At 42.6% G+C, this 17607-nt stretch overlaps 1 protein-coding gene across 1 annotated transcript in view; it reads right to left on the bottom strand.

The window, feature by feature from the left end:
* Nucleotides 1–757: 757 nt before the first annotated feature.
* The window catches only part of LOC127555911 (enolase-like), a 31874-nt gene continuing 15024 nt past the window's right edge, over nucleotides 758–17607 (bottom strand). Inside the window, exons 5-13 of the mRNA XM_051988632.1 lie at nucleotides 14025–14083; nucleotides 11109–11178; nucleotides 7601–7738; nucleotides 7116–7337; nucleotides 5858–6058; nucleotides 4939–5140; nucleotides 3967–4075; nucleotides 3531–3589; nucleotides 758–979 (exon numbers count right to left, since the gene is read on the bottom strand). Of these exons, the coding sequence (XP_051844592.1) occupies nucleotides 841–979; nucleotides 3531–3589; nucleotides 3967–4075; nucleotides 4939–5140; nucleotides 5858–6058; nucleotides 7116–7337; nucleotides 7601–7738; nucleotides 11109–11178; nucleotides 14025–14083 (1199 nt within the window). The 3' untranslated portion in view covers nucleotides 758–840. The remainder of the gene's footprint in view (nucleotides 980–3530; nucleotides 3590–3966; nucleotides 4076–4938; nucleotides 5141–5857; nucleotides 6059–7115; nucleotides 7338–7600; nucleotides 7739–11108; nucleotides 11179–14024; nucleotides 14084–17607) is intronic.

Raw genomic sequence — 17607 nt, 5'->3', positions numbered from 1 at the left:
CCACCCTCCAATACTTGTTTCTGATTACCTCATCACAATACATTCAGCAGGCGCCAATCATGAGGAGAGCCATCAAATCACCATATCATCCAAGTATATTCTTATAGAACCATTATCTCACATTGAGTAGGTACTTAGCCTTAAGTGCTCTGCTGTCTTAGATTCAAATACACCTTTTCGGAGTTCCAGCCCTCTACACAAAGTCATGGATCAACTCAGGAACTATCTCCCATTTCCATTTTCAACAAAAAGCCCTTTGAGGGAAGAAGCCATTTTAATTTTTTCTTTATATGCCCAATATGTGTCTGACACATAGTAGGAGCTTAATACTTGAACAGAATTGAAATTGTTTCCTATATTTGAGCTCTTTTAATTGTATAGTGGCATTTATTTATTTTTGCTTTGTCCCAGGGTATACTTTTCTGTTCCCAACCTATTTTTTTTTTTGGTGAGGCATTTGGGGTTAAGTGTCTTGCCCAGGGTCACACAGATAGAAAGTGTCAAGTGTCTGAGACCAGATTTGAACTCAGGTCCTCCTGACTTCAGGGCTGATGTTCTATCCACTGCAGTACCTAGTTGCCCCTGCTCCAGCCATTCTTGTGAGTCACTTCTCCTTGGTTGTGAAACAAGGCTCTTCCCCAATACAATTAATTAACCTCCAACCCATGAATATGACCCTTGAACTGCCCTTCTTTCCCTCATTTCTTAAGTGCAATTCTACATAAGAGATCCTCAGTATTAATGAGCACACCAAACATTTTTCAATGACAAAGGGGTAGAAAGATGATTTATTAGCCCAGTAGGAACCTGTCCCTCCAGAGATACAGCGATGCCCCTGGGTTACCGCTGCTTTTTGAGATGGCACATAAAAATTGCTAGGGTGGTGACTGCGGGAGGTTTATCCGTTGGGCAAACTGGAGCAGGTTTTCTGTAGTTCTTACCAGCAAATTTAGCTCGGTTGCCCAGCTGTTCTTCAATTCTGTAGAGAATAGAAATAGTAAAACCTATCATGTGTCAAATTCTAATGCCATACAATTCCTTGCTTAAGGATTGGAGCAAATAGGCAGTGTGTGAGATAGAAATGGAAATACTAACTCCACTGGCTCCCTTGGGGGCTGGGTCACAGCGGATGATTCACAAACCTTCAAATATAATAGAAATGTTAGGCGGTCTTATAATTACCCTTTATCCTAAATGGACCAAGAAGGGCCAAATGCTCTGTTGCGTTCCTCTCAGGACATTTTCTCTCCCACTTGAGCCAGAGTTCTCAGCTATTTCCTTTATCTCAACTTTTATAAGCAAATTTGTAAAGTGCTATATCTCATTTCCCCATCTCCCAACTGCCTCCTACTCTCCAGCCTCCGTGGCAGCCCCTGGAAGTTTCAAGTATCTAGTGACATTCCCTTGACCAGATGGATGTTGCCTTTGTGAGCCTGCACGGTCACTCCCCACCCTCCCTTTCTCAAGTGGCAGAGTTAAGGGGGCAGGGATGCCTTCCTCTTTTCTGCAAACCTCGGCTCTCATTCTTGACAATCCCAATATTCACATCGCCGTTCCTCTAAGCATCCTTCCCTTTTTTCCTACCCCAGCCACTCTCAGGCATGGGAACATCTTAGACTTCACCAGAACCCCAAATTTTGATAAATAATTTTCATCTTCTCATCTCTCCAGGTCACCTCAGTCTTTGGCTTACTCCAATCCTATTCTTCTAATCCATCACACAGCTGCTAAAATAATCTAATAGGCACAGACTATGTCACTCTCCTGCTCACAATCTACTACCTACAAGAGAAAACAAAACTCATGATGTAAAACATGAAAGTAAAACTCCATAACTGGGCTCTAACCTTTTAGCTTGAATTCCCATTATTCTCCTGGATTGCTAGCTGTTTCTGAACTTGATACATGAGGATAGCTGCTAGGTGTGCAGTGGAAAGAGCACCAAGACCTGAGTTCAAATCTGGCCTCAAAAACTTAGTAGTTGTATGAGCCAGGGCAAGTCACTACATTGTGTTTGCCTCAGTTTTTTCATCTGTAAGATGAGTTGGAGAAGGAAAAGCTCTCTACAATGTTTTGCCAAGAAAACTTCAAATAGGATCACAAAGAGTTGGAAAACAACCGAACAACAAGAACAAAGCTTTGATCATAGGTCTGCATAATAAATAGCTGGCACAAGTCTCCTGGAAGATGAGCTTTTCCAAACTAGACAGAACAGAGAAAAGTATTCTGGAAGTTGAATCCCAAGGACAGCGGCCCAGCTCAATTCCTGCCCACGAGTTCAGCATTCTGACCAAGCGGCTTCTTTGTCCCTCTGGGCCCGCCTTTCTCCTCTGGCAAATGTGGCTCATGGGATTTACAGCTGCCTACGTCACAGAGCTGGGGGAGGAACATGGCAGCTATGCACACAGAGAATCCTGAAACCAGCTAGTGCTAGGCCAGACGCAGGGAAAGGTTTCTACAATAGGGAGATGATGTCACTTTTTGAAGAGGGAAGGATGATTTGGGGCAAACTGGCATGGAAGCTGTGAGCGAAGAGCCCATAATGATTTTCAAAACTAGACTTGGGGGAATCGGGCATTATTCTATGTATGGAGGGTCACACAGCGTAGATTTGAGCCCGCGTGATCTGGCCTCCAGGCCCAGCACTCTGTACTCTGCACTGAACTTTGCCTGAACAGTTTCTCTCAGGACAGAGTGGGAAAAAAGGCAATAAAAATTAATGACATGAGATTTAGTCATGTGCCAAGACCATCTCTAGAAGACCAATTTTGAGATTCTGTCAGAATTTGCTGAATAGGAATATGGAAACCCCCCAATCCATAAGGCCCCCAGCCATGAGTGCCTCTCCCCGGGGGTACCAGCATGTTGTGGTGACAGGGCACAGCTCTTCCCCTGCCTGGGTTTCAGTCCCCTGTGCACCAAAAATATCCAAGGACAAAACAGAGTAAAGGGAGCCAGGACGGCTCTAACAGCTGGGGGACTCAGGAAAGAAAAAGAACTCCCAGTTTGTCCTTTGTGAAAGGGCTCCTGCCACCCCTGCTCCTGGTGGTAAAGGCAGCCACACAAATAGGCATCTCTGATGTCCTAGAATTTAAATCTGGACAGGATTCTGGTCACTGGCTAGCCTCTCATTCTACGAGGAGCCAGCTGAGGCTCAGAGGGATGAAGGAGCAGTGGGGACAGGCTCACTGCTGCTCAAGGAGCCCAGATGGACTTCACACTAAATGGGTGTATAAAGTGGGTTCTGTTTTCCCTGAATAATGCTCCTTCATTCACTTGAAGGTACAAAAAGATTCTGGGACACCCCTTGGTTCTAAAGAGGAGAGGCTGCTGGGGCTGGATTGTTTTTGGTAAACCACAGGATATCACAATCCTCCCACAAACAAAGCCTCTGCATTCAGTGCTGCAATCATCTGGGTCCTGCTCCATGGGAGCTATGGTGGGAGCACCCCCATGGGTAAGGTCACACAGACATTTAAGCACCAAGGTGACTCTGCTCAGTTTTCCTCAGAGGCCCCCAAACATCTCACCTGAGAAGCTGATTATACTTGGCCACACACTCAGATCGGCAAGGGGCGCCAGCTTTAATCTAGAAGAAAGCAAGTTGGAGGCAATCCTTACGGCTGAGCACGGAATGGGAGGCTCTGCAGGATGGGCAGGGGAAAGTCAGCAAGGGCCTGAATGAGACCCCAAAAAGAAGCCCGGCTCCAGATGAGGAGCTCACTAGAAAGACACTGGGAAATCCCGGCCTTCTGGCAGGTCATGGCCAAGGATGGGCATGTGCAGTTTATGTGAAATCTCGCCCTTCTACCAAGAACTTTGGTTCTTGGTAATTTAAAGTCAAGTTCATCAAGGGGGGGAGTCTTCCTGACCTAATGTAATCAGCACTTCAGATGTTCAGGATGTCTTGTGACCTAGTCAGTCTGAAATCTGGGGACAGCAGGATGGAAGGAGTCACTTCCTTACCTGCCCAGTGCAGAGACCTGCTGATAGGTCTGCAATGAAGGTGTCTTCAGTGTCTCCAGAACGATGGGAAACCATGACTCCCCACCCATTAGACTGGGCCAGCCTGCACCTAGATGCCCCACCAGAGACAGAAAACACATGTGATGATCCCCACACAGGAGCAGGGACTGCTAAGTTCGGACACATTAGTAACCTGCAGCTTACTCAACATCCTTTAAATTCAGCAAACACATCTTAAGTTTCCTGTACAGAGGCCCTCAGAGAGAGAGAGAACAAGAAGCCCGGGTTACTGGGGATGTGACACACAACGGTGAATGGGATAGAAGGAAAGTTTGTTAGAGTCCCGTAAGTTCAAGGTTGTTGCTCAGTGGGCCTAAAGGACAGGCCAAGGAATCATGACTTCGTGTGATAGTTACACTAAGTTTTTGAAGAATTGGGATCAGCAGATGGTCATAAAGTGAGCTCTGTTTCATCTGCTCTGGCCTGGAAAAATGGAAAAGGCTCCTGAAGGTGTCCAGGGGAATAATAATGAGCTCTAGACAGTGGCAGTGAGAATGGAGAGGATAGACAGAGGGAGAATCAATAGGACTTGGGAAGGGAAAAGAAAGTCAAAAGAACAGATGGATGGAGAATAAGGCTCTGGGAAGTACATACTTTAGTTCTTGGTAATTTAAAGTCCACTTCATCAAGGGAGAACATTCCTGTCCTAAATCCATCAGGCTATTTACCCCAAGCTATGATCACAGAAAAATCACCAGGGAGTTGATGATCCCAGCTCCTCATTCCCATAGCCTCTGTCCTGCTCTGTATCACTCAATTGTCCACCATCAAGTTTCCTTAAAGCTGACTCTGTGCTGCAGGGTTGGGGTCCTGGGAGTCTAAGTAAAACCTCATCTTTAGATGGGCAGGACTGGTAATAGCGGGGGCAGGCCCAGGCCAGGACTGGGCCCCCACTCGTGCCAGAGGACTCACGCCTGGATAGTTTCTGTGAGAGTGCCAATCTGGTTCACTTTGAGCAGGAGACAGTTGCAAGCATTTTCCATGATGCCCTTTCGGATGAGATCAGGATTGGATGCTGTGAGGTCATCTCCTACCACCTGGATGTCTACATTAGAAGTAAACTTCTTCCAAGAGTCCCAGTCTTCCTGGTCATAAGGATCTTCAATAGACACCACTAAGGAAAGGAGAATAGTGAATGGGCTGTATGGACCACCCTGAATTCCAAAAGGGGATTTCATCAAGGGAGTCAGAGGACCCTCTAAAATACCTTCTCCTTTAAATATAAGTCAGGAAACCCAGGATTCTCTGATATAATCTTTTCTTGGGGCACAAAAAGCAACTTGGAGTTTTGGGACAAGAAATCTTTCCAAGTAAACACTAATCCAATCTACGTCGCTTTAAGTATAATACTAGTCTCTATGTGCCAGGCACTTTGCTCAGCACTTTTTTACTATTATCTTATTTGAGCCTCAAAACAACCCTGCTAGATAGGTGATACCAAAATCTCCATTTACAGATGAAGAAAAAGAGGCAAACCAGGGTTATGTGACTTGCCCAGAATCTCACAGTTAATGAATGTCTTGAAGCCACATTTGAACTCAGGTCCTCCTGACTCCAGGCCCAGACTGTTGCTCACCATTCCATCTAGCTGCCTCTAAGTATGAAAGAAGCTAGAAGGAAGAGCTCTCCTGCTTCTGAGGTCCTGAAATCTCAGGGTTTTAGTGAGAGTGCCGCCAAGAATCTCTCTACAACTTCATGGGGAAGGTGAGCACGGACAGGGCACTTGTGCAAGCACATGGGACAGACATGCACATAACCATGGCCACTGCCCAGGGAACTGGAGTCCCCGGTTCTGCTGAGCTAAGAGAAGGGCCCCTGTCAAGGGCCTCACCTGGGTACTCATTGATAAGAGACTTGTATTGGTTCCCCAGATCCTCAGCTGTGACGTATCTGCTGGGGTCATCCTCGGGAGACTTGAAGCCCAGGTTGTACTTCCCGTCCTTGTAAAACTGTGAGGCAGCCACATCGATGCCGATGACGACCTGCTCAGTGTGACCAGCCTTCGCAATTGCGTTTTTCAGCAGATCAAGAGCTGGAAGACATGGCAGCAGCAGCAACAGGGGTAAGGAAATAGGAGGTCCATAACCCAGGAGGAATGGTTAGAAATTTACTCCAAAGGAATCAAGCAGGGAGAGGAAGAGATATTCTTTCCATAATATATCTGGTTCAAAGCTCCAGTTACCTTTGCTCTCCCCAGGCTTGAGGATGACAAGCTATTTCTAACCGCGAACGGCACAGCCCCTAGAACTAGGTCACGCAGTGGGAAATGTGGTCTGGTCATTAAGAAGGGGTCTTTCCACTGACAAGTGGCCCAGATTTAGAGCCTGGGGCAGGTCTGTCTGCCAAGCTGCAGTGACAGTAAGCAGGTGAGACAGGCCTTTCAGAGAAGCAAAGTTTAAATAGAACCAGCAGCTGAGGATCTCAGAACAAATCTATGGACTGTAGAGACGGAGGCCAGAAGTGAAAGGGTCTCTAATCTTGGCTGTCAAAGACATACACCACAGAACTCGATACCTACTATAGGAAAAATTTGCCACTGTTGATGGAATTTGATTTAGTTATGCATAAGCAATTAAGGAGTACTAAACAAATAATGGAGAAAAGTTGTAAATAACACATGGTTCCAAACCATGACCCCTTTCCTGAACATTATTAATTTCAGACCTTTAAGGGTGCAAAAGGGCTCAAAGCACACAGCCAGTCTCATTTGGGGAAATAATCAGGCAGGTCAGCGTTCAGGTTTATAGGGCTTTTTGAGGAAGAACAAAGTAAAACATAATAGGATTCTTTCCTATTTTGTTTTTGTGGCTGAAAGGGAGGGACTAGCCACCAAGCAGCGGCATCAAGCCTCAGCCCTCACACTCTGGCTCACTAAAGCACATGCTTTTTAAAGTGTAGAAAAAACACAACTTTCCCAGCAGTCTGAACTGACATATGGGAATAACTCAGTAAAGAGCAAGCCCAGCAGAGGGCTGACCCTGGAGCAGGAAAAAGGTGAGATTCTGACTTAAAAACTCTCTTGAAAAAATGCACAAGTCCCCCAATGGCCCAAATAAACTGAAGCTGACTTTTCCACTCAATGTTTTCACCTTCTTTATTCTCCACGATGTTAGGAGCAAAGCCGCCTTCATCCCCCACATTGATGGCATCTTGCCCGTATTTCTCCTTAATCACGTCCTTCAGGTTATGGTAGATTTCAGTCCCAATGCGCATGGCCTCCTTGAAGTTCTCAGCTCCTGTTGGGAGGATCATGAACTCCTGCACGGCCAGCTTGTTACCAGCATGGACGCCACCATTGATCACACTGAAGCCTGGGGAGGAAGAGGGACAATGCCCACAGCGTGTGACCGAGGTTGTCTGGGAGCTCTACTTCTCTGGGCCGTCTCCACTAGGGCAAGGGCAATACAGGGGACAATCTCTCGCCCACTCTAAGCTTCTCATCAAGCCACAGAGATGTTCCCTTGTATTCTCTGCCATCAATGTCACATGGGTTTTTGAAGTGGAACTCATCAGGTCTCCAGAGTTCTCATTCAGAATTTAGGGGCCCTGATCTGGAGAGACCTAAACAAAAAACCTACTGGTACAGGTAGGATGACATCTTCTTTACAAGCCAGGTCAGCGATATGGCGGGACAAGGGGACACATCTCTCCGCAGCTCCGGCCTTGCAGGCAGCCAGAGATATTCCCAGGATGGCATTTGCACCAAGTTTACCTGAAATAGTAAAAGAGAGCTGTTAAAAGACGATCTGTCTTTAAAGATCATCCCTCTGATTCTTTTTTTATTGCTTCTTTTTAACATATGACATACTATTAACAAAGGCCTATTCATCCCGTGATTAAATAGTAATGATGAAAATTATTTATGGGAGAATATAGTTCTTCCAAAAATTTTTTTCTGCTTTTATATCACCTTCACTTCCAAATATATTCTTCCCTGCTTCCCTCCCCTTCCTTCCCATTGAGTCCATTCCTTGTAACAAAAAATAAAAAGAGAGAAACAAATAATTTGGCCTGGAGTTAGGAAGATCTTATTTTTCCCCCTTTTATGTTCTTTTTTAGTTTTCAACATCTGCTTTTATAAGATTTTGATTTCCAATTTTTCCTCCCTCCCTCTCTTGTACAATCATATTAGATATAGTTCCACATTATTCATGTTGTAACAGAAGAATGAGAACAAAAAGGACAAAAACTATGAGAAAGAAAAAACAACCAAAAAGTGAAAACAGTATGCTTTGCTCTGTATTCAGACTCCATAATTCTTTTTTTGGATATAGTCTGCATTTCCCCTAATGCATCTTTTAGAATTAAGACCTGATTTAAAATCTGGCCTCGGACACTTAGTGTGTGACCCGGGGCACATAAGTCACTTCACCCTATTTGCCTCAGTTTCCTCATCTATAAAATGAACTAGACAAACCACTCCAGTATTGCTGCCAAGAAACTTCAAATGGGGTCAAGAAGAGTTGGGACACGACTGAAAACAACAACAAAACCAATGCATCAACTGAGGTGGCCCGTCCATGCAGGGTGCCAGCCTCTCTCTGACTTCTGCAAAGAATTTTCTGATCTTGTCCTCAAAGCTAAGCCTGGTCATTATATTTCTTTAGATTGTTCTTGTCTGCTTTCTGTTCTGTAGTCGTCCATTGTGCACACTGCATTTCTGATTCTGTTTATCCCACTTCTGCATCAAATTTAAATGAACCTTTTGATGCTTTTCTGTATTCATTATATTTATAATTTTTTAAAATAGTGAATGATATTTTATTACATTTATGTACAATTTATTTAGTCCCTGTCAATAGTATCTGTCGTTCATTCATTTCATCGTCTGCCTCTTCATGACCCCATCTGCATTTTCTTGGCAGAGATATTGGAGTGGTTTGCCATCTCCTTCTCCAGCTCATTTTACAGATGAGGAAGCTGAGGCAAACAGGTGAAGTGACTTGTACAGCGGTCACACATCTAGAAAGTGTCTGAGGCTGGTTTTGAGTTTAGGAAGATTCAGTCTTCGTGATTTTAGGCACAGTGCTCTATCCATTGCACCACCTAGCTACCCATCTACTTTGTTCCCAATTCTTTGCTACCATAAAGAATGCTGCTATAAATACCTGAGCATAATAGAGAGAGGACCTTTCTTTCCCCATGGTCTATACATAGCAATGAAATCTTTGGGTTAAAGGGTATGACTTTTTTTTTTTTTAGCACAATTCCAAATATAGGATGAAAATGTCCAATTAGTTAACTATAAAGCTCTGTAAAGCACAATATAAGCCAATAAACATTTATTAAATGCCTAGTCTTGTACACAGCACTAGTGTGTGTTGGACTAGGGAAAAATAAAAATATTTACATTGAGTCTCTGCCCTCAAAACACCTAAGAGTCTAATAAGGTATGACAGCAACATGGATGGTGGTAACAGACAAGTAACAGGATAAGTAATCAGAGACAAAGAAAAGAGATATGGGAAGTCTGAAGGCAAAGACTGTTACCCCTGGTGGCTCAGCAAAGAATTCCCAGAGGAAATGATGTTTAAAGTGGGCTTTGCTTTAAGATATGAGAGGGATTCAATTTGGTTTAGAAGGGGGCATTTCTTGCTACAAAGGTACAATGAAAGAAAATGTACTTAGGCGTGAGGGTAGCTGCAGCTTAGAGACTCCTAATTTTCTCTGGAATGGCACTTTGGGGGTGGTTCTATCTTTTTATTTTTAAAAATCAAATTAGCTGCATATCCCACTAACCTCCTTAGTTTTTTTTTTTTTTTAATTAAATTTTTTTTTTTCTTTTAACAATTTGCTGATCAGAAACACCAGCACATCTCCTGTTTGGGCAGGAAGGAGGGAAGGATGACACTTTGAGCTGATTTCTTTGGCCAAGGAAATGTGATTTGAATTTCAGCTTTAGCAAATCCTACAACCAGGGATTTTAAACCATGAAACACATTTTGGCTGTTTCCCACAAGCAAACCTTTCCCTTTAGAGTTTTGTAATTCTTGTCAGGGCAAATCCAATTGAATTCAGTAAACATGATTTATTAAGAAATTATTATGTACAAAGCACTGGGCTAGGTCCTGGGGTGGGGAGGGGAGGAGGTAGAGGAAAAGGAAAGGAGAGAGAGAAAGAGAAGGGGAGGGGGAAAGAGGGAGAAAGAGACAGAGACAGAAAGAGAGGGGGGGGGCGGGGAAGAGTTGCTTAGCTCACCCCAGAAGGGATGCAGGGCAGAATATAGTTGTATTCTGATAAATATACCTAAGGGTAAAGAGAGCCTGGTGCTGGGAGCTAGGCAAGGAGGCTGCTGCCTGAAGAGTTCACTGCAGATCTAAGGGAGAAGGGGTAAGGGAAAGTTGAGCTCTCAAATGCTGAGCAGCAGGAATGTTGGGTCCTACTATCTCTTGGGTTGAAGAAATTTCCACTTTGAACCTGTTAAATGCTACCTAAATACATTAGTAGGAAAGACTGTGCATACAACAAGGGTGCCAGGACAACCACTCTGGGCAATAGAACCCTTATTCATCCATTCAGTTGTTTTCAGTTGCGTCTGATCTTCATGACCCCACTTGAGATTTTCTTGGCAGAGATAGTGTTTGCCATTTCCTTCTCCAGCTCATTTTACACAGGAGGAAACTGAGGCAAAGTGAATTAAGTGACTTACCTGGGGTCACATAGCTAGTGAGTATCTGAGGCTGGATCTGAACTCAGGAAGAGTAGCTAGTTGCCAGGTCTCCAAAAAGATTTCTTTAAGCCTAATGCTGGAGAGGAACAACAGACAGCACACTGCACCTCCAGGACCAAAAAACCCCAAACTGTTCTTCTGGGTGATACAAGAAGTCTCCTTACTCACCTTCCGAGAAGGAGATGCTCCTGCCTCCTTGCTGACCAAGCCAGGCTGGGCAGGCTTTTCTCCAGTACTTCCCTCCCAGCGCCACCTGACCATCCCCACTGCCTTGGTCTTCTATGTCCTCAACTGTTGTCACTCTCATTAGACTGGGAGCGCTGGAGAGCCGGGACTAACTGGTCTCTTGGCACCCAGTGGGTGCTCCCCAAATGCTTAGTGATTTCTCATTTCTACGTTATTAGCGACTTACTTTTGTTCTCTGTGCCATCCAACTCCATCATCAGTCGATCGATTTTCCCCTGCTCCAGGACAGAAAGTTTCTGCAAGGTAGAAGAGAGGTGAACAGTAGAGAAGACAAAGTTCCAGGGTCTGTGGTCTGTTGCAGTGACAGAATTTTTGGCTGGGGAGCGGAGAGCTTATAAATGGTTAATCAGACCAGCTGACACACCTCTGATTGGGAAAAAAATCTAAGAGGGAGAAATCAGTAAATCGATTGTTCGTTAAGTAGTCAATGAAAATCTCTAACACATGGGACCACTTACTCCTGCCTGTTTTTACTGTTATGTATCACGGTGATAAGTTGCATTTGAGTATTTCTTGTCACAATTTTCCTTCTTTTTACTAAGAAGCATCTGACAAATTCTCAGGGATTGTCAGGATTATCTCTGGGAATAGAGGAGGGAGATTTGGGCAGAAATGGGCACTCCCTCCCTCCTCCAGCCCCTTTCTATAATGTAGTAGTTAAATCTTAGGCAGTCAGTAGAGGATAGCGCTTAGCCTATCAGCCCAAACTCCTAATGCCAGATGCATTTGAACCCAGGTTTTCCTCAGGCCAAGCTCAGAGGCTATCTGTCAGGAATAAAGGAATCAAGAAACACTGAACATCAATGTGCCCAGCCCCGTGCCAGATATTACAGAACAACGGAGCACAGCATGCTCTTTGTCTTCAATCTGTTTAGAGCAGAGAGAACATTTTGTCACTTTACTTCCTCTTACTGCTGGTGGCTCCCTGGGCAGTGCCTGTCTGAGAGCTGGCTGCTCCCCCAGCCCTGGTGAGCTCCCTTGGAAATGAATTTTTATCAATGGGTAAAGAAATATTCATTCTCATCACTCTACCACACTGGGATCCAAACACATTCAACATATCATTCCATTTAATTTTTTTTAAAATATCTGTTAGGATTTTTACAAGGTGCTAAATAAATGGAATTGAGGAGACAATGGCTAAATCTAGTTTGCCATTGATTTAATCCTACAACAAATAATGGTTTCCTAGTGATATAATGATTGGTGTATACTCAGTGTGGAAGATATATAAGGACGAGCTGTCACGGCCAAAAAGGAGAAGCGCACTAGAAGCTTTCTGAGGCTGAGACAGATTCATTCCATCTTCCACTTTTGTTCTGACTGGAGGCTGAAGCACAAACCTTTGGATTCAGAGACATTCGGAGGGAGCTAGAGGCAGAAGCTGGCAGAGGCAAAGGACTAGAGGCAGGAGCTCTCAAAACCAAGGAGAGACACAGGCCTCTAAGAAAGCTAACCGGGCCCAAGGAAGGAGACAAGACTTGGAAAGAGACAATAAAGGATTTGGACTTTAATCCCTGGCTGCACTGGTGATTACTGAACTGAAACGAAGGCTGCTCCCTGAAGCGCCCCCAGAAACCTGTTCCCAGAGAAGATTGCATTTTAGAGAGGAATATTACAAGTATCATTTTATCTTTATTATTAAAATTAGAATTTATTAGGATTAGGATTTCCAAAGTCTGTTCTTTGCCCTAGCTGACTGTCTATTCCCCAGGTCTTTATAGGGGAAGCAATTCAATTTAATACAGCAAACATTTCCTCACTGGTCTCTGGAAAGCACTGGGGATATGGAGATATAAGCAAAAGAGTTCCTGACCTCAGAAAGTTGTCATCCTATTGGGAACTGGATATAAGTGTTTGGATTCACAGCAATGCAGGGAACAAAAGGTCTTTTGGGGAATTGCAAATAATGCAAGGTTTGAGAAACAAGAGCAAAAGAAACAGCCTCTTAAGAAAAATATTAAGGCAAGGCTTCAAAACTTGCTATGGACAGTGAGGAGTTATACACTACAAGATGGGGGGAATCCATTTGCTTCGCTATCAGTCCTACCATACTGATGACTCCAAAGTTGTAGGGAACCAAAGGAAACTCTTAAGGTCTTTTCCAGGCAAACTTCTGTCTCACTATTCCTTCTTTATTTTGCAACTTTGAACCCAAATATACATTTGTTCTTTTAATTATAAATTACATTAGTCCAACATACTAGCCCAAGGATGTCATACTCGAAATAGAAATCCATAATGAGGATCTCCATACTCTGCACAGCAACTTTGTTTTAAAATGGAATGTTATCTATGTTTTGTTTACTATTGCCTAATTATATTTTAATGTGTTTCAGGCTAAATGTTGACATCTCTGGTCTAGCCTGTTTGGATAATTTTTTATACTATCATTCACTAAGTGAGCTAATTACTGCATTTGGGTCACCTACAGATTTGAAAAAAATGCTGTTTATATTGGGCTTCTTCCAGCACCAACTCTTTCTAGCTTAAAAATTTTTTATGTGAGCCTTTGTAAAGAGGTATATCAAACAGGTATACAAATGAAACATTTACTGATAATAAATCATAATTTTGCAACTCCCACATCAATTACAAGACCCATACTGAGTTGTGAACGACGGCTTAAGAAGGTGAGGTCTATACTAATATCCATCCAATTCACTGATAAAAATGTCAAGTAAGGGAATAGTGATTCCAAGTCCCTTCCTCTGCTTCACTATGTGAGTGAAAAAAGAGAGAGACACAGAGAGACAAACAGAAACAGATACACAGAAAAACAGAGATAGAAAGAGAGACACAGAGAGAGACAGAGAAAAAGAGGGAGGCTTTCATAACTCTTTCCCCCACTCTATAATCTCAAAGTCACCCAGATATTAGTGTTGGGTTTTTTCAGGGATCCTCCATCTCAATAGGTCAGAATAGGCGAAATCATTTTCTGGCATTCAAAATCTGATTTCTCTACCTCATTTAAAAAGTTGGTTTTATTTTTATTTTTCTTACGAGAGGAAGAAAACTACCAGGATTTGGAATTACTCCATTATATTATTATGTATTAGTTAAAATAAAAAAAAGCTCCTACCTTCTGAATCAGGGCTGGGGCAATAATTTGGTTGATATTCTCAATAGCTTTTAGAACACCTGAAAAAAAGGCAATGAAATCACTGACATCAATGCGTACATGTCCCAAAGGGAGTTCTAGAGTTGAGGTGAACCTAAACATGCAAGCTATTTAATGATACCTTGAAACTCCCCAACTCCTATGAATGCTAAGGATAGTTATAACCAAACTGATGACTATGATCTGGGAATGCCTTTTGGCAGGTTAGTTTCCAAAAATGTTTCCAGGAAACATTATCTCCACATAAACTAAAAAAACCATTTACTAAACTGGGTCCAAGTCGTTATCTGGAACTCATTAGCTTATTTAATAATTCTGTAGACACTGAGATGAATGATTACTGGCAAAGAAGGAAAAAAAGCGAAAGAAATCATGCCCAGGAGAGATTGTACAGGGCACAAAGCAATGGAGTAACAGAGAAAAGTGAAATCTGTTCAGGTCTCATTGAAAGTCTTCAGGCAAAGGCTATAGAGACATTTCCAGATATCCTGCTTCTTCCCTGAACAACAGTTCATTTTTTAACGTGGGCAGCTGCCTTCTTAACAGAGACTTACAGAGCTAGCCCATCCACCTTTTGTCTTGCTTTTTATAACATATCTGATCTGACCACAAACGTCCCCTATGGTATCTCTCACACTACTTGTCTGCAGGGCTTCATTGGTAATAAGCTACACAGCCTTTTTATGCTCTCCTCTGAACTTGGGGACACTTGTAATTTCAGTTCTTTGGAAACCATGGTATTCTCTGATTTACGGTCACCCACTATTGCTTGGAGAGTACTGGAATTGAACTTGTCTAACTAATTGCAAGTGCCCTGAACAATAGGCATTCTTCACCTATTTAATTTTTTCTAAGTAGTCTGAAATACATTGTATCTATTGTTTCTCTCTGCCTCTTGTCCTCCATCCAAATGACTTAAGTAAAGGAGGCCATTCTCTGCTTCAAGGCAATTGGGCATTACCTTAGTCAAATTTCGCCCTGTTAGAAGACCTTAGTTTAAAAAGGACCTGGTTTCCCACTGCCTCCAGGGCCATCTCCAGTCCTTCTCATCTCTAAGTTGCCACTGGACCCACATGGCTCTGAAGGAGTGAATGAGGCTGGGGATCTTGTACTGCCCTCCCTTGCTTCAATCCAGGTCATGGCAATACCTCCCTGTCTTAAGAGAATGAAGGACAAACAATGGACAACAATGTGGACCAAGAGGCTGCTCTCTTCTGAGGAGTTTATGGTACCAAGAATGCACCTCTGACTGTGGATCTCAATGTAACATTCTCACTTTTTGTTGTTGTTCGCTTGCATTTTGTTTTCTTACTCATTTACTTTTTTTTTAATCTGATTTTTCTTATGCATATGAGAATTGTATAAATGTTTATACATATTGGATTTAACATATTTTTAACATGTTTTAACATATATTGGATTACTTGACATCTAGGGGAGGGAGTAGGGGGAAGAAGGAGAAAAATCTGAAACACAAGGCTATGTAAGGGTCAATGCTGTCAAATTATCCATGCATATGTTTTGAAAATAAAAAGCTTTATTTTAAAAAAAAACCTTTAAAAAACAAACAAAAAGAAAACAATCTTTTTTTTTTCATTTCATAAAATGATTTTTTTTATTTTTTAAAATTTTAATAGCTTTTTATTTACAAGTTATATGCATGGGTAATTTGACAGCATTGACAATTGCCAAACCTTTTATTCCAATTTTTCCTCTCCTTTCCCCCACCCCCTCCCTAGATGGCAGAATGACCAATACATATTAAATATATTAAAGTAAAAATTAAATACAAAATAAGTATACATGACCAAATTTTGCTGTACAAAAAGAATCGGACTCTGAAATATTGTGCAATTAGCCTGTGAAGGAAATCAAAAATGCAGGTGGGCAAAAATATAGGGATTGGGAATTCAATGTAATGGTTCTTAGTCATCTCCCAGAGTTCTTTCGCTGGGTGTAGCTGGTTCAGTTCATTACTGCTCCACTGGAACTGATTTGGTTCATCATCTCATTGCTGAAGATGGCCAGGTCCATCAGAATTGATTATCATATAGTACTGTTGTTGAAGTATATAATGATCTCCTGGCCCTGCTCATTTCACTCAGCATCAGTTCGTGTAAGTGTGAGTGATTTTTTTAAAGAAAGCATGAAATAAAAATAAATTAATGCAAACAAAAAAATGTACCTCTGGTTTTTAGGAACTAGTATTTTCTGGTTGAGGATCTGTATATGTTCTAGCCACATTCCCTTCTCCTCCTTTTTTTCTCCAGTCTTCTGTGCTTGTAATCTATTATGTCAGTAACTTCTACTTCTAGTGAATCAAGTGAGATCTTGCCCCACCACATAAAACCCTTAAGCCTCCTCTGAGCCCCTGCAAACCTGGAATGATAGTGGACTTTGGATCACTTTTACAGAATACTGAGTCTCTAAGAGAAGGAAGAAAATCTTTTCAGCTATGTACAATTTATTGCACAAAGTGGTGGTTAAAGGCACAGTGATCTTCGTGCACACAAACCATATCAGGTTTGCTGAAGTACTCTAAAGGACCTTGGGACATATAACTCTATTTAATGACAACTACACTTATGTAAAAGCAGTACTTTCCAAGGATTCATCAGAAAATCTGCCAGAGAAGACAAGCCAGGAAAGAAGCCATCAGAAAAAAAGCAAATTAGCCAAAAAGGACCCTGGGCCCATCCCTCAGGTGTCAGGGACTCGTGAGGGAGAGAATCTGGCTAAGGTCAGCCTGGTTGGGAGAGCTGCATCCCAGGACGCTCTTCAGTCTCCTCCTTGTGCTGGGATTGGGGGGGTTTGGGCTGAGGGACTGAGGTTACCAGCTCTCTGAGCAGTCTGTGAGGGAACCCAGGAAGAGCAGCCTCATCTGTTACATTGTGGACATTTGATTTTTTTCTTGGCTAGGTCCTTCCCATCAAATTCTGTTTCTTTTGTTGATGCTATATTGTTTAAGTCTTTATTTGGTATTGTGGTTTGGCGCTTTTATATTTTTAAGGTATTCCTCTATTTCTGGTTTTGGTAGTACATCACCATGCAGAGTCAATTTTCAGTACTCTTTAATTTTCTGGTTTTGGTGTGATTTCATCTTGTTCATTTGCTATTTTGTTGATATGATTTTGTGCTCTATGGACATGATTTCTGAACCTCCAAGAAGAGAACCAACTCAGTATCACAGCTCTGATTCAGTGGATGCCTTTGGGAACCACCCTAAAAGCTGGTATTTACCTATTAGGGTTTGCCAAGTGCTGGATATACATTATCACATTAGTGTTTTACAACATGCCTTCTCCATATTCAAATTCCAAAGGTTCCCTGTCACCTCCAGGATTAAACACAAAGTTCTCTTGCCTGACATTCAAAGCCCTTTATCACCCAGCCCCTCCCACCTTAACCTTACTTGCCCACACGTACTCTTTGATCCAGTGACACTGGCCGACTGCCTGTTACATGAACAAGACTCTTCATCTCTAGGCTTTAGCATTCTTTCTGGCTACCCTCAAGGCCTGAAATACTCCTCTTCATTATCACT

The sequence above is a fragment of the Antechinus flavipes genome, chromosome 3, assembly GCF_016432865.1.
Source record: "Antechinus flavipes isolate AdamAnt ecotype Samford, QLD, Australia chromosome 3, AdamAnt_v2, whole genome shotgun sequence".
Lineage (NCBI taxonomy): Eukaryota > Metazoa > Chordata > Mammalia > Dasyuromorphia > Dasyuridae > Antechinus > Antechinus flavipes.
Note: the sequence above shows the minus strand (reverse complement) of the source record. Positions and strands in the feature narration are given on the sequence as shown.